Consider the following 26,486-nt stretch of genomic DNA (forward strand, 5'->3'; position numbering starts at 1 on the left):
TTTCTTCCTGTGAAGTATTCACAGCGCTGCCGTCTGGTTCTGTACAAAACCATGAATAGAGGAACATGTTTCATCTCAGCACAGGCATAATGGTTCCCTTGTGCCCTAGGCGAGTTCCAGCTCCTTGCATCATAAGCTTTTATAAGGTCAGCCAGGCTGCTGTGATCCTATGATCTCTGAATCAATGCGAGCAAATGCATTCGCCACTCCTTTTAGAGCAAGGTCTTCCACCTGCAGTCCAAGAACCCCTTCAGTCCCCTGGCAAACCTTCAGGGATTGGTGAACCCCTTGAAAGTACACATATACTTTTGAGCCTTTGTGCTTCTTTCAGGAACAAAGTCCTTATCTCTCATCAGACTCTGGGAAGGGCTCCAGCCCCGCTGTCCAAGGCCGTCTCCGTGGTGTAGCATGAGCCAGCATCTCAGTGTGGACTGTGCCCTGCTGGGCTCTGCATTGCTTTATGTTCATCAAACACATGAATAATTCACCTCTTAAATCCTATCTTGCTGGCTGTCTGGCTGTTCCCTGGGACAGCCTTCCCCCGCTGGTGACTGCCTCAAACCCAGTGCCGGTGGTCTCGCCAGGGCCTCCGCGCAGCTTGAGAGCTGGCTTCTGTGGCCAGAGTTGGAACCTCTTCATTTGCCATGCTGGCTTCTAAATCTTCTCTGCCCTCAAGAGCATCACCGAGCACCTCTTCCGTGTGCCACCGTGCTGCGTGCTGAGACACCTGGGGGCAGACAATGAGTGCTCCCTCTGACAAGGAGAGAGAAAAGTGTGGAAGCCACGTGAGAGGACCAGGCTGAGTGAGACGCGGGCAGGAGAAGCAGGGGACAAGGTAGCAGGCACAGATGAGGGGATGAGGGCCTCCTGTTTGGGGGACAGAGGCTGAGCAGACGGAGTAGGAATTTTCAGCATGTGGAGGAATAATGCCTGGGGTGGGAGAGAGGCATCTAGCCGGGTATTTGGGAATGTCCTTTCACCCAGGATCTGAAATGGCTAAAAGAGACCTAGCACTTTATCACCTGCACCAGCTGGGTCACCTGCACAGCCCCCATCCACCCTTCACCAACCTGCCAGGCAGGTAGCCTTCCTCTCCCCATGTGTGCCCATGTGGCAGCATGCCAGTCAGAGCTGGAATGTGCCTCTGTGTGCTTGGCCCACTGGGCTGTCATTGAATTCTCCTTGTATAATATTTTAGGGAGTCTCTTCTAGAAGGTTCTAAAGGCATTTATTGGACCAAAACTGATTTATTAAGAGGATTAGGAGAGCTAAAGGCAAAGCCTTTGTTAAGAAAAGAGTCCAGGGTCTTCACACCCAAGGGGCTGCCCTGTGCCTGTCCCCTGCCTGCCCCAGAAGCTCAACAGCACATAGACGATGCTGGTTTTCAGGCACACTTTCAGAGGGACCTCCCAGGCTTCAGCTGTTTGAAAATGACAACAGATGTGAACGCCTCGCTGACACGGTGATGCAGCATTTTTGTGATGACCAAGAGTGTTCTCATAAAATATACCTCCTGTGCACAAAACAGCCTCATTCTAACTTGTAAGGCAATGATGTTGTCTCAACTGGCCAAGAACAATAAATAGCTTTGAAAGCCAAAAACATTACTCTGACCCCAATATCTGCACTGTCCTTCGAACTGCGCAGCTGTATTTGTTTTTCCTTCACCAACCAAAGTTAATGTTAAGTGATTCCCCAACCCAGCTTACAGAGAATCAACTCCAATTTGCTGCGTCTGACGTTTTTAGGACCACAGATGTTTTCTCGTCTTCCCTTAGTAGTATTCTAGTCTGTATTTTCTCCAGCTCAGAACCCTTGATAAGTATATTCACTGTACCCATCTTCATTTTCCTGTGGAGCATGTATTCTCAGCATATAAACCACCCTTCTCTTTCTAAACGTAGAATTCCAAAGGCTCTGGGAGGAAGGAACCCGGGCGGCCTGAGCTGTTCCCACAGGGCCTGCCCTCAGGCCAGACTGTCTGCTGGGCAGGGCCCTGCGGCGGGGTTTGGCGTTCACCAGTCCCCCTTGGTGTGTTTCAGCTACCTCCTGCCACACCTCCTTCCATCCAAACCTGGCCTGGACACCCACAGCATGCGGCACCCCTTGGCCAACACCATTCAGAGGGTGTTTAAGATGAGCTTCGTTCCTGTTGGCTTCTGGCAAAGGTTCATAGCGCGGATGCTGATCAGCTTGGCGGAGATGGACCTGCAGGTGGCGGCGGTTTCTTCCTAGGGGAATGCACGGGAGGCTTCTGTAGCTGCAACCTCGCAGGAGAGACCTAACTGAGACCCTTCTCCCAAAGCGATGTCACTGATGTAGGGCCAGGAGACAAACACAGCACAGGCGGCTGGCAGACCCATTTGAACTATCCTGTGAATACCAAATCAGCGTCCCCCGGCTTAGACACTCCCTTTTAGCACAGTGGTTCTAAATGTTAGCCTGCCTCAGAATCCCCTGGAGAGTCTGCACGACACAGATGGCCAGGCCCCGCCCCAGAGGTTCCGATTCAGCAGGTGTGGACTGGGGCCAAGAATCTGCATTTCTAACCACTCCCCAGGTGATGACACAGGGAGAACCACGACTTTAGAAACATGGTTTTGCCATCCTGGCTGCATGCTAGACTCACCTGGGGGGAACTCTAACAGATACAGACCACACTCAGACCAATCGAATCAGAATCTTTGGGTGTGGAACCCAGCATTGGTATTTTTAAGACTCCCAGGTGATCCCACTGTGCAGCCAAGCTGGAGAACCACTTGTGTAGGACTTCAAGTTGATCTGGTAACAGTGAAGACTCAGCCTAAGGAGTTATTTTCTGTGGGTTCACCGGGGTTATGGAGAGGTGTGCCAGCTGTCAGTCAACAGTAATTTCATGCAAGCCAATAACATGGAAGCAATATTAGCCTAGAGCAGTGTTTCTCAAAGTGGGGTTCCTAAACCAGCAAAATCAGCCTCACCTGGAAACATGTAAGAATGCAAATTCTTGGGCCTCACCCCAAACCCACTGCATCAGAAGCTCGGGGTGGAGCCCAGCACTGTTTTCACAAGCCCTCCAGGGGAGTCTGATGCACTCTATGGTTTATGAACCCCTGGCATAAACCCTGACTGTTGAATCCTTGACATAACTAAACTCTGTATGAGTTTACTTTTGCCACATGCTAATTAGAAAGCCCTATTGAATTATAACTCCTTGGCTCAATAAAAATGTTCTTTGATCTTCCCATTTTACTGAAATGGTAAGAAAAATAAATGCAAGAGACTGAAAATCAATCGTAGCCGCTGCGGCCTGTGTTAGCAGAGAGGGAGATCTGTTTATAACGCCAGGAGGGTGCACTCATTGAAGGATGGGCGCAGGCACTGGCTCTGCTGCGTTCTGATTCCATCCCTCTGCCCTCCCTTTGAACTCTGCCTCCTGCCACGTCCTCAGTGGAAGGTCGCAGAGCACCAGCATCGTGGGAGGCTGAGCTCACAAGTGGCCACCAGCTGGGCAGCGGCGGCCCCCACCAGAAATTAGGATAGAAATCCTGTTGAAATTTGGATGGGTAGCAGAGGGAGGGGAGAGTTCAGTCTCATGCTAATCAAAAGCATGCAAATTCAGGCAGCAGTGACATGCCACCATCCGGCTGGCAAACTAGCAAGGAGCAGAGCCATCATACCCAGCCCCAGGGGCACGAAAGGGAGCCCTCCACATGCTGGTGGTCAGTGGGCATGATAGGCTAATCATTTCGAAATACGATTCCGCAATATGCATCCAGACCCTTAAAACGTTCAGATCCTTTGACCCAGCAATCCCACTGCTCAATATCTGAACTAAGGAAGTCATTCGAAATCAGAGAAAGTTTTGTGCTTTTTTCATGTTCATGACGGTGTTTTTGAGGGAGCAAAAGATCCGAACCAACTTAAACATCCAAGAGAAGGGAATTGGCTCAGGAAATTGCTATACTTAATAGAATATTAAGCTTTAGAGAATGAATTTTCTGTGCATTTTTAGTAGCATAGGAAAAGCGAAGTTTTTAAAGTATACAAAATTAGAAATATAATCTGGCTTCAGCTGTTCTTTACACATATATGTAGATGGAAAAAAATCCCGGAATAGTATGTACCAAAATCTTAATGATCTCTCCGCTTGATGTGAAATTGGTGTTTTGTTTTCTCTCTTACATTTTTCTGTATTTTCCACACTTTCTAACATGAATTTTTCCTTGTAAAGTCAGGAAGGGAAGAGATTTTAAAAAGAAAAGCCTATTTTCAGCCCTTTCAAAAAGCTGTGTTTCCAGAGTGTCGCAGGGACCCTGCGAGATAATGTAGCATTTAACCCCGCAGCGAGGATGGGCCAGGGAGGAGGGATGGGAAAGACGGGGGTCATTTATCAAGATGGGGCCCGCCCAGCCTCTTTCTAGCTCTGCCCAGGGCCAACGAGGAGCCCGGAATACTTAAGCAGGGTCTTTTCTCTGTCTTTCAGCTTTTTGAAAACAAGAAGAATACTAAAAGCAGGAACAGGAAAGTCACCATTTACAGTTTTACAGGAAACCAGAGAAATCGCTGTAGTACATTCAGAGTGAAAAGAAATCAGACCATCTATTGGCAGGAAGGGCTCCTGGTCACTTTTGATGGGGGCTATCTCAGGTAGGAACACCTGGAAACCCCCCTGCCCGGGTCAACAGGGGCCATGGCAGTGACTCCCGGGGCTACCTCCCTGGGCCGCCTCATCCTCTTGGTGTCCAGGATTCTGCTCTTGAGAGCTGCTCATTGTGGCAGCTCCCTAGAAATGCGGGACCCTCCTGTGAGTGTCCCAGAGTTCCCATCTCCTCACCCCTCCTCTGCTCCGCTTGCAGGACAGGAAAGGTGAGGGCAGGTGAGATGGCCGCAGCTCAGGACCTGAGGGAAATGGGTGGCCACTGAGCTCAGGAGGGGCCCCTCAGGCACCTCCCATGGTCACTTAGGTGGGCCCTGGATGGTCCGAGCAGCTGCCCAGCACCGCCCTGTTCTGAGAGTAGAAGCCCAGCTGTGGGGGGTCGCTGGGGCCCCCAGCCCCCATCTCCCACCGCTGAGTACCCTGCTATCTAATTCAGCTTCCTGCTCCTTTTTATTTTTTGAGAGAGAGCTCAACAGATTTCACGAATGATAAACACATAAGATTGTTTTAATATTCGCAATGAATTTTTCAAAATATTCTTCAGCTTTGTGAGAAGAGGAGAAGGGAAAAGGGGAAGTGACTGTTTGGAGGGCCCGATTTAGGCCACTCCTGGGGCCTGGTGCTGCCACGTGGATGTTTTCACTTAAAGCCCACAGCTGCCACTTGGCAGATGAGAACACGGGAGTTTGGAGCCGTAAAGGAACTCCCTCGGGGTCACACCTGAGGGTCAGCTCCTAGCCTGAGCGCCCCTCTCCGCAGAGCTTCCCTCATGTCCCCTCACTGCGCTGCAGGCGAGGACGGGGCAGGGCCCCGCGCATGGCAGGTACAGGAGGGCCAGGGCTGTCATCCCAGGGCCCCCCAGCTGGGCCGCCACAAGCCCATTTCTGTTTCTGGGGTGCAGTGTGGAATCCTCTGACGTGAACTGGAAAAAGAAAAAAAGCGGAGGCATAAAAATCATCTGCCAGTCAGAAATGAGGGACTTCTCAGCCATGGCTTTCATCACGGACCACATCAATTCCTTGATCGATCAGTGGTTTCCAGGTAAGAGAACCTCCTGGAACCAAGACTTAGTTCACGCTAATATTTCTTTCTGAATCAGGGTGGGGCTGCGTCTTTGGGGGAACAAAAGTCCCACTGGGATTCAGCCCAAGAAAGCCGGGGGAGGGGGGTCTTCACAGCCCTCTGGTGGGCGTCCTGGCCCCAGGGGAGTCCAGCTCTGGGCACGGGCAGGAAGCGCTGTCGGGAAGACGTGGGCTCGGACCCCACAGGGAATGTGCTGGGACTTGGCCCAATGGCTGCACGCGGTGTGTGGGCAGAAGATGACACTGGGTACCAGGCGTGGTCCAAGGAGATGCTCAATGTGAGCCTCACAGTGCCTTGTTTACACAGTGAGGGCAGTGCGGTGAAACTGGGGGGAGCTGGCAGATGGGGGTCATCGCTGTGCAGGGGCGGGGAGGGAGGGAGCCACAGTGGCCAAGAGGCCTTGTTCTCCCTCCCTGCCTGCCCCACCCTTCCCGGCAGTGATCGCACCGCCCACACAGCCCTCCTCAGACCCTGGGGATCAGCTTCCTCACTGCCGGTTCACCCAAAGGAAATGCTTTTTGAAGTGAAGCTTCTGAGGTCCCTGGCTTGTTTTGCTGCTGGGGTGGAGACGACCCCCCAGGCACCCCGCAGGGAGGAGGCTGTCTGGGCCAGGAGGGGCGGGTAGCTGTGGGGAGGGGGCTGCCAGACAGCCCCTGGCCTCTGAAGATGAGAGGCTGAGCAAGTGGAGAGCAGGTTTTGAACCCCAGCGCCCCCACCTGCAGCTTAGGGGAAGATGATCCAGTGCGTGAGTCGCAGTGAGTTGCGGGGGTGCTTTGCCATCCAAGGGGGACCCCTAGGCCCATATGAACCTTTCTGGGTTGTTTGTGGCTCCCCGCCAGCCAGCGTTCCCCCTGCATCAGGATGGGCAGTTCGCGCAGTAGACAATCACCTGAGGACTGCTGGGCCCCTGACACAGGGCTGCCTACAGCCGGCACCTCCAGCAGCCTGGAGCCCCTCCCAGCAGGAGGCCTGACACATAGGCCTGCAGATCTCAGATGTGCCCAGCATGTTCTAGGCATCCACCTCCTACCCTGCACAAAGCAGGCTGTTGGCCCATCCTGAGGGTACTTCCACAGGGCACCTTGGCGGGTATTTCTGTGCACTTCCTATCAGAGGTGTGCAGGGGAGCCCATGCCCCATGACTAGGTTTTGTCTGTTACAATTCGTACTCCTCTCCCCTTGCATTGCTTTTCACAGTAATCTAGAGCCTTGTGTTTCAAATTTTAAGAATGGCCCCTTATGCACTAGCTGTGGTTGGGCTGTTGGAGTGTTGCTCAGATCCAGCCTGCAGCGACCCGCTGGGGCCCAGCCTTGCAGAAGGGAGCCTGCCCTCCTCTCACCCGTGTCAGCCAGCCTGCTCAGGGTCCAGACCGCCGAGCGGGTCTCAGTAGCATCCCCGAACCCTCCCTCTGCACATCTTTCAGGACTGATGAGCAGGCTTTCCAGAAAAGCACCCAAGTGTGGCACCTGGCTTCAGCCCCTCCCTCAGGAGCAGGCGAGGGCACGCAGCCTCCTGCTGTGAAGGCCAGCCCAGCCTGGGGTTGTGGGGTGCTGCTCGGGGACCCACCCACAACTGCCTTCTTGCGAGCTGTCTTCTACTCCATCCCCATTTAGCCCTGACGGCCACAGAGAGCGATGGGACCCCACTCATGGAGCAGTACGTGCCCTGCCCGGTCTGCGAGACATCCTGGGCCCAGCATGGGGACCCCAGTGAGAAACTGGAGGACGTGCAGTACTTCGACATGGAAGACTGCGTGCTGACGGCCATCGAGCGGGACTTCATCTCCTGCCCCAGACACCCCGACCTCCCTGTGCCGCTCCAGGAGCTGGTCCCTGAGCTGTTCATGACCGACTTCCCAGCCAGGTATGAATCAGCGACCCCTAGAACACAGGTATAAGGTCTCAGGGTGGTGCTTCTAGTGGGGCAGCTGCCCAGGGAATCCGAGGGATCCCTCCTGCCTAGCCACAGTGCCACACTGCGGGCAGCCCAGTGTCGGGGTTGGCAGCCACTCCAGCCGTTGCCTCCCACCAAATCTCAAGTGACTTTTAGGTCCCCATCCTAGGGTACCGGAAGGGAACCAGGCTGTCAGCTTTGCATTTTGGAGGCCTCAACAGGCCCAGCACATGGCAGGTGAAGCCATCTGGGTCATTCAGGAAGGAGAATGTTCCTGAACCTACAGCCTCATTTCCTTTTTTGGCAAATGCTGACTCCTAACTAAGGCCCTAGAGCTGAGCATTTGGATCCCCTAAATCTGTTCTTAGAGCTGATTCTACCTAAATAATCTTAAAATGGTACCTATGGAGAGAATGCTGGAGGAAATGGGAGATGTTTTGTGGTCCCATCCAACAGGAAATGATCACAAAGTCCAAAATAAAATGCGCTACCTTTTCTAATCAATGGAAACCAGAATCTGTGATTTCATCTCCCTGGAGACAATTTGACACCAGAGCTTCCGGCCTTCTTGGAGCTGTGCAGTCCTGTTGTATCTCATTCAAAGGAATGCTATGTCTGGTTTCTTTAAAAAAAAAAAAATTAAATTGGGGGGAATAACAATATTTATATTCTCATTTTTCTAAATTGCTCTAAAAAGATGTGGAGTACTCTGTGATAGTACAGAATTGGGATTCCAAAGTATGCTCTGGACAAATCTATTAAATTAAGAAACTATTTCCTAATGGGGTGGTTCCCTTCATGGTTCTTTCCAGCATCCCCAGTTACCTCACTGGTGGAATGACAGACACCTCTGCAGAATGACTTCCCTCTGTCCCCAGATCTTTAAAATGAGGTTGCTCAGTTCCCAGGGACCACTGCGGTTGTGTGTGTGTATGTGTATGAATTAGATTTTATGGGGGGTGTCCAATTTGGCACCTCCAAAGTTTTAGAATTTTAATGTATTTGCTAAACCCTGTTCTGTTTCATGTCTCAGCTTAGAGACCCCAACTGAATCTGGGCTGTGGAATTTACCGTATGGAATTTGCAAAGCCCAGTTGGGTGGTCCCTGTTGGTTTGGATCTGCTCTCAGGCCACAGCATGGCTCCTAAATGAAGTTACTTGGCAGGGAGTTGAAAAGCCCGACGATCTGAACAGGATTCGCTGACCAGCAGAGGCTCTCTGGACTTCAGCTGGGGCCCAGCCATGGCTGCGAAGCATCACACTCCTCCGACTTAGAGTTTGACAGGCAGAGGGACCTGGCATTCCCCGAGCCCTGCCCTGTGGTTTCTGCAAAAGTGCTCACTTCCTGAGTTTGCACGAGTCCCCACAGAAACCCCAGAGGGATCCCTAGCGTTCCCGTTGCCCCCTGTCCACGTGGGCTCCTGAACCCCCATCATTGCTGAGCAGGTGGCTTTGTGGGCACTCGGAGAACAGCCGCAGCCCATCCTCTGCTGTGCCACCGAGGGCTGCAGGGGTGTTGAGTGTGATGCGGTTGAGCTGTGTGGAGTCTGGGGGGCTGCAGAGCCCATTCCTGAAAGGCGTGGGAAGTATCTGCAGCTGGAGGGGTGGTCGCCTGTGGGGCCAGGAGGGCTCAAGTGGAGGCTCTGCCTTTGCCTGGATGGCGAGGAACCCAGGTGGATCCGCAGAGCCGGGAAGGCCTGCAGAAGGCTTCGGGCTGCCTTTCCCTCCTCCCTCCCTCTGCGCTCTGCCTTTTCCTTCCACTGTTTCTGAAGGAAAGGAGGAGGCTCAAGGAATAAGGAGCAGGGTTAGAGGATCCTGACGAGGGCCCAGAAATGGTTGGGAGTGAAGGATGTCCACCAAGCCTGCGCCTTGCCTGCTGCCCCAGGAGTCCCAGGGCCAAAGCACAAGGAGGGCCTACACTCCTGACACTCCCGGCCTGGCCTCCATCCACGCTGCCCAGAAGGCTCTAGGCCTCTCTGGGCCCATGCAGGCCTGGGCTTCTTAGTCTAGAGCCTCCAGGTACAGAGGGGTCTGCAGAGAAGGCTGAGGGGTCCAGGAACAACCTGTAGGATTTCCTAAAGCCCAAGAGAAATCTCCCTTTTACCTAGGATTCAAACAGAGCAGCCACATGGCCTAAACCTTCTGCCCTTGTGTGGAATCCTAGTCACTGATTGTGGGGACAGTGTCATGCCAATCAGAAGCTCTGTATGGCAATATATACAATATTTGCTTAATAAAAGAAAGGCAAGAAACAGCTAACCTGGCAGTAGATCACTGCAGTTTGTCTAATGGATACTAGCTCTCAAAGCATAAAATCTTTCAGAGGAAAACACCCAGAGGGCCTCTTTTTCTATGCCCACCACTTTTGGAGGCTTCACCCTGTGCCAGAAGGCATCATCAACCCCTCTGAGGCAGTTCCTGTCATGAGCCTACCTTACAGAGGGGACGACAGAGGCTTGGCAAAGCTGTGTAACCTGCCCCGTGTGCCCCCCGGCAAGCAGAGGGCCGGGGTCAGCCAGACCCGTCTGACCTCACATGTGACCCGGGGGGTCGGGAGGCCCGGGCTGACCCTGCATTGTGTGTGCGGCAGGCTCTTCCTGGAGAACAGCAAGCTGGAGCACAGCGAGCACGAGAGCAGCGTCCTGGGCCAAGGCGGGAGTGGCACTGTTATCTACCGCGCCCGGTACCAGGGCCAGCCTGTGGCTGTGAAGCGATTCCAGATCAAGAAATTCAAGAACTTCCCCAATGCGCCAGCAGGTAAGTGGGTCCTCACCCAGTAACATTTTTTCAGACGCGTGCTTCCTCAGTCCAAGCTCCGTGCCACACATGGGGCAGGAGGGGAGGAGGGCGGCCGGGCCAGCGCAGGCCACAGTGCAACACTCTGCTTCCTGCCTGGCAGGTCACGGGACAGGCTGGGCGAGGCTTAGAAGTCACTCTCGGAGACGACCCTCTGGTCTAACCTGAGCCCCTGAGAGCAGGGACCATCCTAGCCATGCTGCTCGGGCCCAGCACGGGCCTGGCACAGAGTGGCATGCAACCCGAGCCCAGGCGGACCCCTCGCCTGCCACCTCCACCAGAGCCAGGAGGGTGCGCGCTTCTCCCCCACCACCCACCCCACAAAGGAAGGAGCTCGCTCTTGCTTGGCACACTCAGACACACCCATCACGTGTGGTTCAGGGTTGCTCTCCACCTCAAGGGAACTGTCACCCCGTCGTGCCCAGCCAAGGCAGGTGCTGAGGCCGCCTCACTCCAGCCAGCTGAGCACCACATTTCCCATGGCCCCCAATGCAGGACGGGCCATCTTTGTGATCACAAAGGCCACTGATACTCTTGGAGGAAAAATCAGAATCCTAGAAAACTATAAAGAAGACAGATCAGAAAGGAAGAGACAACATTACAATTATCTGAAAACAATGACTTTCCATACAGAAAATCTAAGAGACTCTGTTGACATTTTGACGGACATCAGAGCCGTGAGTTTCCTAAAGTTGTTAGACACAAGCCCGGCATCAGAGTTCAGCCGTGTGCCAGCACAGTACAGCAGTGACCCGTTCGGAAACGTCCTCCACAGCAGCAATAGAAACCACAGGCATTAAAGAATAATCAATTTATCATTCAGTTTAGTCCTCACCTGGGTCCCAACAGGGCGTGAGGTGGGTGGGGTGAGTGTAATCCGACTGACTATAAAATGTATGTGAAATGATAAGAGTACAAGAACAGCTAAGAAAATTCTACAGTGGAAGACACAGGAAAGAGGACCACCCACAGAAGTCATAACTTATAAATCTACAAGCATTAAGGCTGTTTTCTCCTGGGGCAAGGATAGCCCTGTCTAGGGAACAGAGACAGCCCGTGTGCACTCAGGAAGCCACATGTCACAGAGGTGACATGGGAGGTGAGAGGGGACAGGCTGGCCGTACTCACTAAATAGGGCCGAGATTTGGATCTGACCTCACACCATAGTCAAAAATAAATTCTTAATGGATTAAAGATGCAATGTGAAAAACAACACTTTTACACTTAAAAACCAGATGACCAGCACACACACAGATCTGGCATAATCAATGCCTTTTAACCACCAAGGTTTTTCATACTGTTTGAAACTCCATGTCCAGCGATCCCCAGTTTTAAAATCCAGTCATGGGGAAGGACAGAAACAGGACACAGAGGACCAGTGGAGCCTGGCTGCAGCCTGCCTGGTGGCCTCAGGGCCAGCGCACCCGTGTGTGCTGGCTACAGCCTGGTGAGCTACAGCTCATGTGGGAGCCTCACGTGGGGTGAATTTCAAGGGTGTTGGGATAAAGTCACAGCATGGGACTGCAAACTGCCCATCACTACCCATAGACCTTTCTCCTATGGCCTGAGATGACATGTCACAGGTGGTGGCTGCCCCAGTGTGGCTGTGGAGAGTTTTCTCTCCGGCTGACAAGAGAGTTGTGATGTTTCCACTTTCAGGGGTCCTGGCTACTTGGTCAAGGATAAGGTGGCCAGCAGCACCCAAAGCCTCAGCATCCCTAAGGGTGGAGAGAGAGGAAGGGGCTTGTCACCTTCCAGGCAGATGTCCTGAGCCAGGCTTTGGTGAGACAGCAGGGATGCTGAGGGAATAGGATTCAGCCACCCTTGGTGGCTGGCAGCAGGTGGGGCAAGGGCCATGGGAGCCATGTCTGGGTGATGAGGATGGGGACACACAGCAGCAGTCCATTGGAGGGCCTGGGTGGGCGCCCGTGGATGCTCAGGAACCGCCAAACATGACAGGGCACGCTTAGCACTTGAGGAAGAGGGGACTTGCTATCAGCCCACAGTGCCACCCTTTGGAGCCAAATTCTGGGCAGCAGTATGGCAACCCCTGACACAGCAAGTGCCTTAAAATGTAAAGCCCCGCCCCACTCGGCCCCCCAAATCCCTGTGAGGCAGCTTTGAGTATGGCAGGACGCCCCACCCTGTGTGGCCCTTGGGGCGCCAGGCCTGGCTCCTGCAGGACAGCCCATCCCCTGCGCCCCTTGTCCTCCCCGGGTGGCTGACGGCAGAGCTCTCCCCCGCAGACACCATGCTGCGGCACCTGCGGGCCACGGACGCCATGAAGAACTTCTCGGAGTTCCGGCAGGAGGCCAGCATGCTGCACGCGCTGCAGCACCCCTGCATCGTGTCACTCATCGGCATCAGCATCCACCCGCTCTGCTTCGCCCTGGAGCTCGCCCCGCTGAGCAGCCTCAACACCGTGCTGTCCGAGAACACCAGAGGTACCGCAGCTCAGGGGACATTCCGCAGGGGGTTGCCTGGGGCCCCGACTGACCCAGCCCCGGGGCAGGCAGGGCAGGTCGCAGGGAAGCGGTGGGGCGGGGGCTCCCTCCTGCCTGGGACACATATGGAGCCTCCAGGGTGTGAACCAGGCGCCTCACCAGCCTAAATGCAGCGTGGTAGCCTTGGTGAGGACGGACGGGCCCACACTTTGGAGTCAGGTAGAACCAGGTTCCAAGTCCTGCGTCTGAGCCACAATCCAGGAAGTTGCTAAAAGGAGGATAATAATAGCCCCCGTTGGCCGCATAAATCACTCCCTTAACCATAACACTTCACACGTGCCCACCGGTGCTAAGACCGCGGGGGTCAGTGATACCATATCTTAATTTTTAATGAAATTTTAAAGTAATTCTCCTTGATAAATGGGTGATTAAACTCCAAAGAGCTGCCGGAGGTAGACAGCCTTTTGACGAGGGAAGAAGAAATGCTATTAAAATCAATCACTCTGCCTCAGTGAAAGATTTTTTTTTTCTTTAATGAAGTTCTTGTACCTGCAACTCACCCTGTGATGCTAAGGCAACCTTGGCCTGAGATGAACTCTAGGTATTTTGAACTTGCTCTTTTAGTAGAAATACCAGCAGTTCCAGGCATAAGATACCATGGGTGAGCTATAACGTCAATTTCACTCACCAGCGTTGCTGTCCGTCCCTTCTGGCATCCGGCACGGAGAGTAGTGGGAACGTGTCCGTAGAACATAAAGCATTTGGGGAGATAGTAACGAAGACAGGAAGATGGTTACTATAATCACAGTTTGATTTTTTTCTTTGTGAGATTCTTCCTTTATGCCCCTGGGACATATGCTCACCCAAAAAATAGCCTACCAGATTGCCTTGGGCCTGGCCTACCTGCACAAGAAAAACATCATCTTCTGCGACCTGAAGTCGGACAACATTCTGGTGTGGTCCCACGACGTCAAGGAGCCCGTCAACATCAAGCTGTCTGACTACGGGATTTCGAGGCAGTCATTCCACGAGGGCGCCCTGGGCGTGGAGGGCACTCCCGGCTACCAGGCCCCCGAGATCCGGCCTCGCATCGTGTATGACGAGAAGGTACCTGCCCGGCCCAGCCCCACAATACAGGAGCCCAGGCCCCGTTTGAGGGCAGCCAGGCAGTCCTGGTGGCACCTGTGGCTTCAGGGCTCAGTGTCCCTCAGATGCACACTTTGTCCTCGCCCTGTGCTCAATGAGGGAGGTTCTGGCTTGAACCAGAAGGGCACAGTGGCCTAAGGGTCGCTTCTCTGTAGCTTCAGAATTCTAAAAGCTCAATTCAGAGAGGTTGTGGAGGCTGCAAACAGTGGATGAAGAGTCCAAGACAAAAATAAGTCTGGATTTGGGTCCCCATTCACATTTAGATGTGTAAAATGGGGACACAGGACCAGCCTTGCAGGGAGCTCATGAGGAGCAGACAGAATAAGGATGGGAAAGGCTCCCAGCCTTACATACTGACCACAAGGTGCTGGCCAAGTCAAATGCCAAGCCAGGAGAAGAGGGTGAATTCTGGTAGGACAAGCATGGCCTCCCTGGGGAACTGCATGGCCAGCCTCAGTTGAAATGATGACTAAATGTTTATCTTCTGATCACAGTCATCCCTGATCGCTGTTTGATAGGGGCAGACACACAGACAACTTGAAATCGTCTCATAGTGCAATGTTGCCTCTGGCGCCAGCCTTGTTAACTAATCACCCAGCACTGAAATTCCCCTTGTCTATAGTTTCCTGTTCTTTGGTGATTTTCAGATGGGTCATTGATTAGTTGCTTTAAGAAGTAATCTTTGCTTGTGTGGGTTAGCTCAGCAACTGTGGCTTTTGCCCAAGACAGAAAAGGCAAATCAGAGCTACAAAAATAAGAGCTTCATAGTAGCAGGTGACACAGACAAGGTGTTGACCTTGAAACTAAGATTATAACATAAAAATTCACATTAAAATTCTCAGGTCTATCTCAACCATTCTCTTACTAAAAATTTATTTCTTGATCCGTATGGGTGTCTATGTAACTCTTCCCTTGCTGGGCCTTTTTATGACCATTAAAATTAGAGGAGACAACATGTTGAAATCCAGGAAGCACTCCCCTTTATGAGTTGCATACACAGCTCTTCTAGTACCAAGCGTGTTAAGCTGAGGGTCTGCGTTTTCCTGCCTTGTCTTGATATTCAAGGATAAGGACCATGGTTTCCATGGAGTCCTTAATCAGTGACTGACAGCAAGTTCTCAGTGTGTGTTGGATGGATGGGTGGATGGATGGCTGGGTGGATGAGACAATGGGTGAATGGACAGTATCATGGGCACTCAGATGGATGGATGGGTAGATGAAAAGAAGGAAAGGTAAGAAGATGGATGGATAAATGGACAGAAAGACATGCAATCAGATGGACAGGCAGATGGATGGATAGATGAATGGATAAATGTGCAGAAGGACAGACGGATGGATGGATGGATGGGCAGATGGGAGGATGGATAGACAAATACACAGAAGGACATGGTCAGATGATGGCTTGGATGTTTGGACAGATAGATGGGTAGACAGTTGATGATGATCTCGTTTTGGACAGGGCCCATGTTTTCCTTGTCTAATTGGGTCTCCCTGCTCCCTCCCCATCAGGGCCAGCCTGTGAAAACCCCAGGGCCCGGCAAGGGACCTGACTTGGCTTGCTCTCTGCCCAGGTAGATATGTTCTCCTATGGAATGGTGCTGTATGAGTTGCTGTCAGGACAGCGTCCTGCACTGGGCCACCACCAGCTTCAGATTGCCAAGAAGCTGTCCAAGGGCATCCGCCCAGTGCTGGGGCAGCCGGAGGAAGTGCAGTTCCATCGACTCCAGGCACTCATGATAGAATGCTGGGACACGAAGCCTGAGAAGGTACCTGGGGCACAGAGCTCGGGGCCCCGGGACCTCCTGCCATGTGGTGGGGCTGTGGGTCTCCAGAGTGTGCACGTGTGGCTGCCTGCCCACCCTTCTCTAAGAGCAACTGGGCCACCCTTCTCTGCTCACCTCTTCTAGAGAGCGATACTTACTCTCCTAACACATACCCAGTTTCAGTTTCTTTGTGTGTCACTCTTAGAAAACATGAACTTTCCCTCCCAAATTTTATGTTATTTCATCATGCAAACAAAGTATATCAACCTCTTTATAGGAATATAGTCCCTGTGCATGAGCAGAGAGAATGTATCTCCTTGTAAAGTAGTGAGGAGAGGCTTGCTCATGAGAAGCAGGGTCATATTATAGTGTTAAAGTTCATAGTTTGTTGTTGGTTCCTTTTTTTTCTTTTTTTCTTTTTTTTTTGGAAGAGGCCAGTGGTTTCAAGGTTAAAACTCCATTTATCAAATCAGACAGAGCTAGTTTAACGTATCTGGGATTAAATGAGGTATTCATTAGAAGAATCTGTGTCCTTAGCCTGGTACAGTGACACGCACCTGTAGTTCCAGCTACTCAGGAGGCTGAGGCAAGAGGATCACTTGAGCCCAGAAGTTCAAGGCTGTGATGCACAGTGATCATGCCTGTGAATAGCCGCTGCACTCCAGCCCGGGCAACTGGGGAGACCTCATCTCTAAAACAAACAAACAAAAGAGGACTGTGTGTCCTTGAGCGTGGGGTGGAATACTTGCGGTTTAGGCTAACCTGACCCACTGAGCTCAAGTGCCAAGACCAGTGGTGACCCGGACACCTGGATGGTTTTGTTTCTGGCATCTGAAGTCCCTTGCTTAGGTCTGGTCCCAAGTGTGTAGACCATCTTCATTCCCCCCAGTTAGCGCCGGCTGATCTCCTGGGTGGAATCAGCGCCGATCTGCTTGTAAGTGACCTTGCTCATGCCCTGGTGTCCTCTCTCCCTCAGCGACCACTGGCCCTGTCAGTGGTCAGTCAGATGAAGGACCCGACCTTCGCCACCTTCATGTACGTGCTGCCCTGCGGGAAGCAGACGGCCTTCTTCTCGTCGCAGGGCCAGGAGTACACCGTGGTGTTCTGGGACGGGAAAGAGGAGTCCAGGTACCTCCTGACACCTGCCCTGCCCTGCTGGGATTCAGGGTGGGAGGCCACTGTGGAACTTGGGAACATGAGTCAATGATGACTGCAGGGAGAACTGTTTAGGGGACAGTGGGATCCAAAGCCTGGTTAGAGTCCACTCGAGAGAGAGCAGGGAGAGAGAAAGCTGGGTCCGCACAGATGGACACACATGGGCAGTTTTGGGATTAGGAGATGCCAGAAATGTGTGGTGTCTGCCAGGAGTGTGGGGGCACAAGTGAAGGGAGGGTTTGTTAAGCTGAGAGCCCTTCGTAGATGGATTATGGTGGGGGGCAATGATGCTGGGGGTGGGAGAGAGGCCAGTTCCTGGAGTGCAGTGGCTGCAAAGTGAGACGGGGAGGGGACACAGAGCCAGGCAGAAGGGTTACTCTGAAACAAGAGTTCGTGGGCATTCCCTACTTGCAGGTCTTTTTCTCAGCAAAGTGGCAGAAAAGATGAGCGAGTGGGGAGAGGTCTGGATGTTCAAGGAGGAAAGAGGAGGTTTGAGTCACCTGGAGAAAGCCAGGTGCCTGCAGGCAGCACTGAGGCCCGCTTGGGTGGGAGGTCGCGTGTTTGAAATGAGAACCATCCACCTGGCTGTGTGACTTTCTCCAGCTTCAGATCACAGGAGAGGCAATGAGGCAGTTTTGAGCATAGCTGGGGCTTTGCCAGGAGGGAGAATGAGAGGGAGAGTTGAGAGTGTTTCCAAGGGAGTGATTATAAACAGGGACCACGGGACCAAAGTGAGGCCATAATGGGGGAGGGGGGTTACAATGGAAAGTACCAAAGGCCCCTAGGTCATGGTAGAGTAAAAGCTCTTGGAGAGTTATGGCACTAGGAGGCATGAACCAAAAAACTAGTAGATGTTGGTCAGACAATGGGTGCTTGACACCAGGTAGGTGGGAGGGGCACGGTCAGGAGTAAAGAGGGGATCTGTGGGGCGACCTTGGGAGACGGTGCTGGGGCAGAGTGGAGGAGAAATCACTGAGGGATGTGCAGGAGGTCCCACGAGAGGCCAGGGTACTGGGAAGATGGCATCAAAGACTTGGAGATCTCCAGGAAATCCCCATCTTGTGTGGGAACCCTCAGCCCAGCCAGGGTATGTTGCCTCTTCCACTACCTGGTGTAACATCTGCAAAGGCAAAAGAGCCTTTTATGGCAAGAATAGTCTCCCAGTGGGCCTCATGGCACACACTGGCAAGTGCCAAGATCAGACAAGGCTCAGATAAAGTGAAGCTCAAAACCCGGGCTTTGCGGTGTCCTTTGGGTCAGTCTCGGTGAGTTCGCACCATATTTTATGCACTGGGACCAAGTGTTGTGACACAGACACACTCTGAGAGACGATGGCCTAAAGAAAGAAGTTACTCTTGCACGGCCGTGAGCCACGCCTTCCCAATGGGATGCACTCTGACGACAAAGCAAAAAGCAAACATACATATTCAACAGTTTTCAGTAGTTACATTGCTGGTAGTAGTGTTATTGTTATTCTAAGATGTTGCTTGTGGTTGTAGGGTAGGTTAATGAGCAATTATGTTGCTGTCTTTGGAAACTGTGATTTTCATCATGGGCTAAAGGGGAAATAAAGGGCTGCCCCGTAAGTATCCAGCCATTGTTAATGTAACGAGAACATATAACATGGCTGGATACTTTCCAGACAGCCTTGTAGATGCAGACTGAGTTCCGAATTGATGGGTGGCCTCATGATATATTTGAAGAAAAGTAAACTCCTATTTCCTGGCTCTGCCCATTGAGAAGGCCTGGAAACAAGGACTAAGCAAATAGCAGTGAGCACCCCTACGACCCAGAGGGTGGTCTCTAAGGACCAGAGGGAACCAGGGCTCGTGAAATGGCTGATTCCAGGTCTGGGGCAGGGAATGGGCCTGCAGCATCTGACATCCCAGAAGCAAGAACACCATCAGAGATTTCTGAGGACCTGCCAGAGGAACTCAAGAGCCAACCTGGGCTTGTTGGTACTGGGATAGGCCCTGCTGCATCCCCCTGGGGACACCTGCTTTACCTTCTCAGTCTTGCAGACACACGTTGGATACCTGAGACAATTCTGCTCATGGCACAGAAAGCTCTTCCCTGGTGGCAAGAGAGAGCCTCTCTCTGTGACCTACGAAGTCCTTTAAAACCCACCGCCAGCCTGAAGAAGGGCCAAGCTCTCAGGGAGTGTGGGGTGCTGGCCAGAGCACAGGGCAATGAGACTGCAGTCATCCCTAAATTACAGGAGGAAAGGAGGAGGGAAGGAAGGGAAGCCCAACAGATAAACAAGGTCCATACATGGCAAAATTCTGGTTGGAGGGAATAGGGAAGGGTATATTATTCTTTATGACTTTCTATATTTTTAGCTTTTTTCAAAGTAACAGCTATTTAGACTATCCTAATTTTTTTTTTAATGCATTTTAAAAAACTGAAAAAAGTAGACATATAACTTTGAAAAAGTTTTTGTTTGCTATTTTTTCTACCATTTCTATCACCTGCAAATACATATTATCAATGGTGGCAAAGGTTTCCAAAATTTGATGGCAGGAAAAACTTGACATTGAGAACTCCTATCAGCTAGCTTGACATGTTCTGTGGATTGGGGGAGAGCTGTGTCCTGTGGGGGGCACAGAGCTCCCCACCCTGCCAGCTCTGGGCTCCTGTCCCATGCAGTAGACCCAAGGACGCCTACCAAGGGCATGGGAAAGTGGCGATGCTGGGGACAGCAGGGTCCGGTGGGCTAACGGCCACATCTCATCAACAACAGGCATTCTCAGAGCACCCATGTGAGGGGCATGTTTTGAGCCCACCCCGCACCACCCCAGGCTACTCCAGAATTCACCCATCTCGTCTATAGCCTTGGCTTTGTCCACTCTGCATCAAGGACCTCCCACATTACTGGGGTGGGGAGGACATGTCCAGAGGGAAGGCGGTGCGTGGTCTTAGTGGAGGACTCCTTCACGCTGGGGGCAACTGTCTCAACCCTCAGAGGTCACAGAAAGAAGAGCGTCTTTCTTCCCATTGGCAACACCCTTTCTCTGCCCATAACGTTCAATCATTCCCCGGCAGGCAGAACCTGGCTCTGCAAGTGCCGTGAAGGATGGTCCTTGATTGTCGCATAACACGGCGACATGACTGAGTTCCAGGGGGTGGAGGAGGCCCGAAGCTAACAGGCCAGGCTCAGGGAGGGAGGCAGCCCCAGCCACTCAGCACTGACTGCACAGCTGTTGCCGGTTCAGGAACTACACGGTGGTGAACACAGAGAAGGGCCTTCTGGAAGTGCAGAGGATGAGCTGCCCGGGGATGAAGCTGAGCTGCCAGCTCAAGGTCCAGAGCTCCCTGTGGACCGCCACCGAGGTAACCGCCTCCCCCAGGGCCCTGGGCGAGGTGGGCTTCACTGGGTACACCCCTGGGGGGATCAGGTTCGTAAAGATCCAGGACACCAGGTCCACTGGACCTTCAGATGACCCCCAGCTCAGCCCGGTGCCGGCCCCAGAGCAGTGGCATCAATCCCATGAAGCAGCGGCCTGTGACCACGGGCAGCTCAACCCTGCCAGCCACTGGCTGGTGGCCAGGATTCAGGATGAAGCGTTTTGGGTGTGGAGACCGAGTAGGAGGAGAAACCCAGGAGGTTGGTGCAGTGCCTGGGTTTCCCATCACGCTGCTGGGTCTACACAGCAAATCCACTCGCCTCTGAAGCCCTTTTGCCTTCACATTGGGGAAGTCAGTGGAAGGCCCAAAGAGCCGTCTCCTGAGAAATCAGAGAGGAATGGCCAAACACAAATGCCCCGAGGCCACGGGTTGGGGGGTAGGTTGATGCAACATTTCTGGAGGGCACTTTGGAAGCATGATTCAGATATGGATCCGAAATCTCAGAAGTACTCACACTGCTTAAGCCTCGGTAATTTCAGTGTTAAGATCACACACACACACACACACACACACACACACACACAAACACAAAGGTCTATAAGAATGTTCATCCCAGTATAATTCATGGTAGTAGAAACTTGGAGACGGACTAAACACCTGACAACAGATTAGCCAAATGATGGTACACTCACGTCGTAAGTGGTCCACATCAGCCCCTTCATCATTCGCTCATAGAACAGTGAGAACAGGGGTTCTGCCTGATGTATGGTCACGTGAATAAAATAATTGAGAAGTCTTCTGCTAGTACCACACACACACAAATACCCACAGAAAACTTTGGGGGCTATTCTCCCAAACCCCAATAGTAGTTTTCTCTGGGCAATTTTATTTTTCTTCATTAGACTACTCTGTACTTTTCAAAGTTTCTACGAAGAGCAGAAATACATAAGCAACCAACCAGAACGCCTTAATCCATGTTACTTTTCAAGACCCATAGGGGAACCCCAAGACCGAGTGCGCTCCCATAGGAAATGCCAGGCACTTTCCAACCCGGGTCTCACAGTGGGCTCGTCTGCCTCTGCAGGACCAGAAAATCTACATCTACAGCCTCAAGGGCATGTGCCCCTTAAACATGCCCCAGCGGGCCTTGGACACTCCAGCTGTTGTCACCTGCTTCTTGGCAGTGCCTGTTATTAAAAAGGTGAGGTAAGAGGGGTGGCAGGTATGCAGGTCTCTGACCCCCTTCCCTGCTGGGGTGGGTCTAGACTGGGGGGAGGGGCAGTGGGGGCAGAAGAGCCACCCCTTTGGGACCACCTGACCAGGTCACAGCCTGAGGAGGAAAGATCACATTGGACCTGGGCTGACATTCGTGCCCTTCCAGTTTGCAAAAGCCTAAGTGCCTGGCCAGACTGAGGGCTGCGTGGAAAGCCCCCGATCCCATGCAAATGCCACACCCCGATTCAGGTGAAATACTTGTTGGTGCAAGTGAGCAGTTGGGAGTGTGTCCTTCCCCGGCTGATAGCAGCAGAGAGCAGTGGCATCAGGAGCCTCTTGCCTGGGCCAGCATCTCCCCATGGCCACTCAGTCACCAGGCCCTGGGGGTCCTGCTCCCGACCCCTGTGGGCACCTGTGTCTCCTCCTACCCACCTCTGCTGCCTCTCAAGTGCTGTCTGCCCCAGACCTCAGTCTCTCTTTGTCCTGCAGACTCACCTCTAACCTCCCGCCCTGGCCTTTCCAAATGAAGTCCGGATGGTTCTCTCCCCAGCCCCAGGCCCGGCCAGCTCCGCTGCACCATGGGATTAGACCCAGCCTCTGCGAGGCCCCCACCCTGCCCTGGCCCTGCACCCCTCCCCATCAGAACCACACTCTGTGCCGGGCCCCGACATCCCAGCCCCCCTCCTCCTCTCCCAAACCGCCTCCTATTCAGTGAGATCGAGAGCCGTGAGAAGCTGCCCTTCCATGGGAGGCGGCTGCCCGGCTTTCCCAGGTTCTGCTGCCCTCCCCGGACTCGGGCACGGCTCAGGCAATTCTGGTTTTGTCTGCGCTGAGGAGCCTGCTGGCGCAATCCAGTTTTCCCATCTACAGAATGGGGACAGTAAGACACGGTGAGATAGATCTCTGGGCCTAACATACCCCAGCTCTGGGCTGCACACTTGGTAAATGTGAGTGAGCATTATTATTACTTCCTGACAGTCACAAAATGTGTGAGCTCTTCTCTCCACCCTTCTTCAATTTGATTTCTTAAAAAAAAAAAAAAAAGAAATTGAAAACAGGTACGAAATGAACCTTAGAGTCATTTATGACTGTGGCCCCACAGGCAAGGCTGGGCAGCTCGGGACCCGGCCCACACCAGGACACAAGAGAGCAAGGCACAGAGTGTTATTGAAGGCCATCGCCGGCCCGAGCCCCAGCCAGGGCACCACCTCCCGCACGACCGGAGGGAATAAAGCCGGCTCTGTGCAGGGTGCCTGCCCCCTCGGAGGCCGTGCTGCCCGCAGCTGTGCAGGGCAGACCTTGCATTCTCGCACTCGCACTCGCTTTCACACCCAGCTGGGACGTGGCGCTCACCACCCTGGCCCGGGCTGAGCCAGGACTCCAGATAGAGACTTCAAGCCTGTTTGCCTTGGCTGCCTTCTTTCCCTAGAATCCTGACGAAGGATTATGGCAAACTTTCTTAGGGCTTGTTGCTCTGGATGTTGAGCTACATACAGGCCAGCCACTTGACAACCTCGGACAGCCACGCCCCCGAGTTCTCCCAGCCCCCACAAGGAGGCTTCCTGCCATGCACCCCACCTGGCACGAGGCTGCCTGCAGTGTCCTGGCTCCAGCTTTGTTCTGCAGACTCTCCCCACCCACGCCACAGCCCGACTTGGCCCCTGGGCTTCGAAGCTGCTCTCTGTTCCCCTCTCTAGTCTGGGAAGTGCTCTGGGGAGGGGTCTGGGGGCGGGCCCAGCATTCAGCATTGTCCCTGCAACTTTGTCCTCTGCCCGGTGACCTCTGGTGGCTGCAGAAGAGCTCATGCCTCATTGCAGGGTGGGGGCACCCCGAGGACCCCACCAACATGAGCTGGACCGCAGGCACTTCAGACAAGATGTAAGCTAGAATGTGGGCCGAGACGTGCCTCCACAAGAGAGTTGAGTTGAAAGCAGTTTCTTCCAGAATTAGTTCAGCAAACACATACTGTCCGTGTGGAATCACAGGACCACCGAGATGAATGGGACTTAGCCCTTTCCTGTGCCAGGTCAGCACCGAGGGGACAGTGGCAGGCACGAGACCAGCCCCTGCTCCCACAGAGCTCTCCCCTAGTGCGGGCACAGGCAGGAGGCAGTACGCAGACGCCTACCATGCCTACAACCACTGTCACATTAACCAGCAGTGTTCATGGGAGGGGGACACCGTGTCCTGCCTCTGAAGGAAGCATCGGTGGGTGGCCTTGAGGAGAAGGTAGCCTCCTGCTGTTCAAGCGGCAAGAAGCCAGCACACCTGGAGGCAGGGCCATGTGGGCCAGGCACCTCGCTGGTGTCATGGGCCTCTCTTTACCGCAGGGAGGGTGGTGTGGCTCAGCAGGGCCTCCTTGGGAGCTGGCCCAGAAGCTCCCACTGGCAGCCCCGGCCTTTGTAAGAGCTTTGCTCCTCCAGGGCGGATAGGTGGAAAGCGGGTACCTGCCTGATGTGTACGGAGATGAGTCTGGTACCACTCTGCGTCTCTCCTGGGATGCGTGAGGCCAAAGGGCATGACGCATCCCTGTCTCGGCCCCACAGAATTCCTACCTGGTGTTGGCAGGCCTGGCTGACGGGCTCGTGGCTGTGTTTCCTGTGGTGCGGGGTGCCCCGACCGACAGCTGCTCCTACCTGTGCTCGCACACAGCTAACAGGTCCAAGTTTAGCATCCCCGACGAAGATGTGCGGCAGAATCCCTACCCGGTGAAGGCCATGGAGGTGGTCAACAGCGGGTCCGAGGTCTGGTACAGCAACGGGCCAGGCCTCCTCGTCATTGACTGCGCAGCCCTGGACATCAGCAGGCGGCTGGAGCCCTACTCGGCCCCCTCGGTGGTCACGTCGGTCGTATGCAGCTCTGAGGGCAGGGGGGAGGAGGTCGTCTGGTGCCTGGACGACAAGGCCAACTCCTTGGTGATGTACCATTCAGCCACCTACCAGCTGTGCGCCCGGTACTTCTGCGGGGACCCCAGCCCCCTCAGGGACATGTTTCCCGTGCAGCCCTTGGACACGGAACCCCTGGGCATCCATGAGGCCAGCCTGAAGGAGGGGGAGCCCATCGCGGACGTGAGCATCATGTACAGCGAGGAGCGGGGCACACAGATCCTGACCCACCAGGACTCGCTGACCGACTACTGCTCCATGTCCTCGTACTCCTCGTCCCCTCCCCGCCGGGCTGCCAGGTCTCCCTCAAGCCTGCCCAGCTCCCCGGCAAGCTCTTCCAGTGTGCCTTTCTCCACGGACTGTGAGGACTCAGACAGGCTGCACGAGCCCAGTGCTGCCTCCGACAGGTCCGAGCACGACCTGAGCCCCATGGACGGGGAGACTTTCAGCCAGCACCTGCAGGCCGTGAAGGTCCTTGCCGTCAAAGACCTCATTTGGGTCCCCAGGTAAGTTTCCCAAGATGGGGGTGCCATCTGGGGCATGCCTGCTGCTCTTGCTGTGGGGGTGGAGTGAGGGGAGCCCCGGGGCTTCCTGAACCATAGCATGGCCGTCCCTTGGGAGCTGTTCTTCCAAGGAGGCTTTGCTCCTTCAATTTGGGAATCTGGGCTGACCTCTTTAGCAAATCTAAGAATGGCCGCGCTAAAGCTCATCTGCCCACCAGAGAGCTCAAGGAACTGCAAAAGGAAAGCCGCGACCAACTGTGATTAAGTTTCCACTGGGAAAGTTCTCCTCTGCCTCGGGTCCGTACCGTCTCTGTAACTTAATCCGTTAGCAAAAACTCATGTTTGTTACCCACCTATGTGCTTCTCTGCACGCCGGCTCCACTCCCCCAGAGACACAGCCGCGGACAAAAGCACTTCCCCTTCTCGGTTCTGGTTTCTTAGGCGCGGCGGCGATGTTATCGTCATTGGGCTGGAGAAGGACGGGGGCGCCCAGCGGGGCCGAGTCATCGCTGTCCTAAAAGCCCGAGAGCTGACCCCGCACGGGTAAGACTGAGGCGCCGCTCTTTGGGGCCCAGGGCAGTGGCACGGGAACTAGGGCCCCACCGCCAGGTGCTGCACAATGGCCCTGCTGCCCTTCTGTTCTCACAAATAAACAGCGGCTTCCACCAATGTGGCCATGAGGCAAAACAAGAACCAGGGGGAGTCCCCCAGGCAGCTCCTAGGGGCTCAGCACTGGCCATGGCTGCCTGTTTCTGGGATACCCAATCACCTGCAGACCAGGTGCCCCACCTGGGTTATGTCTCCAGGGCCAGAGTTCAGCGACAGTCGAAATGGGGAAACGGGGATCGATCCATACAGGTGATTCACTGTTCTTCCTGCCAAGCAGGAGAGCCCTGCCCAAGGTGCCCCACCTGCCTGTACAGCACCAGGTGGGGCCAGATGACAAGGACACACCTTGCCATCTCCATCCTTGCCATCCCCAAGCCTGGGGTCGAAGCTCCTGCCTGACCTGGGCTCAGGCATGGCTCCGGACCCACCTGTAGGTGGATGCCAGTCTCCCCATGGGGGTGTTCTGAACAGGCCACCCTGCCCCAAACACGGTCTACGTGGCTGGGGCAATATGAATCTGGTGCCACACGCCACTCTGGCAATATTTACACCCCTTGCTTTGGCTATTGAGCCCCACACGGTAAATCTCCCTTATGGAAAGCCTCTCCATGCATACGTGTGTGGGGGGTGGGGGGTGTACACTTCAGAGCGCTTCCACTTCACACCAGGCCTGTTTCTCCGCAGCATGAGTTACCACCCATCCGCGGGCAAGTGGATTTTTCTCTCATCTGGAGCATAAGGGGTGGAGAAACCCCATTCAACCTTTTCCTTCCAGAGCAGGACCATGGCCAGGGAAACATCTAGGCAGTTCCACTCCCTGCGCCCAGCATTGGCTTTTCCCATTGAGTCCTGGGGCAGCGACCCTTGCTCTGCAAGTGGTTCTAGAAACAAGATCTGGGTTTATTCCTGAGCCCCAGTCGAGTGTGGGTGGCAGCCTTGAGCAGAAGGAGTCCCACCTTGCAGGTCTGGCTTCTGAAGTAAGTGGGTCTGCAGAACCCAGATTGGTGAC

The 26,486-nt window shown here is 53.9% G+C and overlaps 1 protein-coding gene across 1 annotated transcript in view; it reads left to right on the forward strand.

Annotated features, from left to right (window-relative positions):
• Positions 1 to 26,486, forward strand: part of LRRK1 (leucine-rich repeat kinase 1) — a 126,301-nt gene that overhangs the window by 97,501 nt on the left and 2,314 nt on the right. Inside the window, exons 20-32 of the mRNA XM_012642723.1 lie at positions 2,043 to 2,214; positions 4,466 to 4,629; positions 5,541 to 5,680; positions 7,337 to 7,586; positions 10,207 to 10,373; positions 12,659 to 12,856; positions 13,686 to 13,963; positions 15,574 to 15,768; positions 16,742 to 16,893; positions 20,133 to 20,250; positions 21,350 to 21,466; positions 24,027 to 24,871; positions 25,310 to 25,411. Of these exons, the coding sequence (XP_012498177.1) occupies positions 2,043 to 2,214; positions 4,466 to 4,629; positions 5,541 to 5,680; positions 7,337 to 7,586; positions 10,207 to 10,373; positions 12,659 to 12,856; positions 13,686 to 13,963; positions 15,574 to 15,768; positions 16,742 to 16,893; positions 20,133 to 20,250; positions 21,350 to 21,466; positions 24,027 to 24,871; positions 25,310 to 25,411 (2,898 nt within the window). The remainder of the gene's footprint in view (positions 1 to 2,042; positions 2,215 to 4,465; positions 4,630 to 5,540; positions 5,681 to 7,336; positions 7,587 to 10,206; positions 10,374 to 12,658; positions 12,857 to 13,685; positions 13,964 to 15,573; positions 15,769 to 16,741; positions 16,894 to 20,132; positions 20,251 to 21,349; positions 21,467 to 24,026; positions 24,872 to 25,309; positions 25,412 to 26,486) is intronic.

Source organism: Propithecus coquereli, unplaced genomic scaffold (genome assembly GCF_000956105.1).
Source record: "Propithecus coquereli isolate 6110/MARCELLA unplaced genomic scaffold, Pcoq_1.0 Scaffold184, whole genome shotgun sequence".
NCBI classification, from domain to species: Eukaryota; Metazoa; Chordata; class Mammalia; order Primates; family Indriidae; genus Propithecus; species Propithecus coquereli.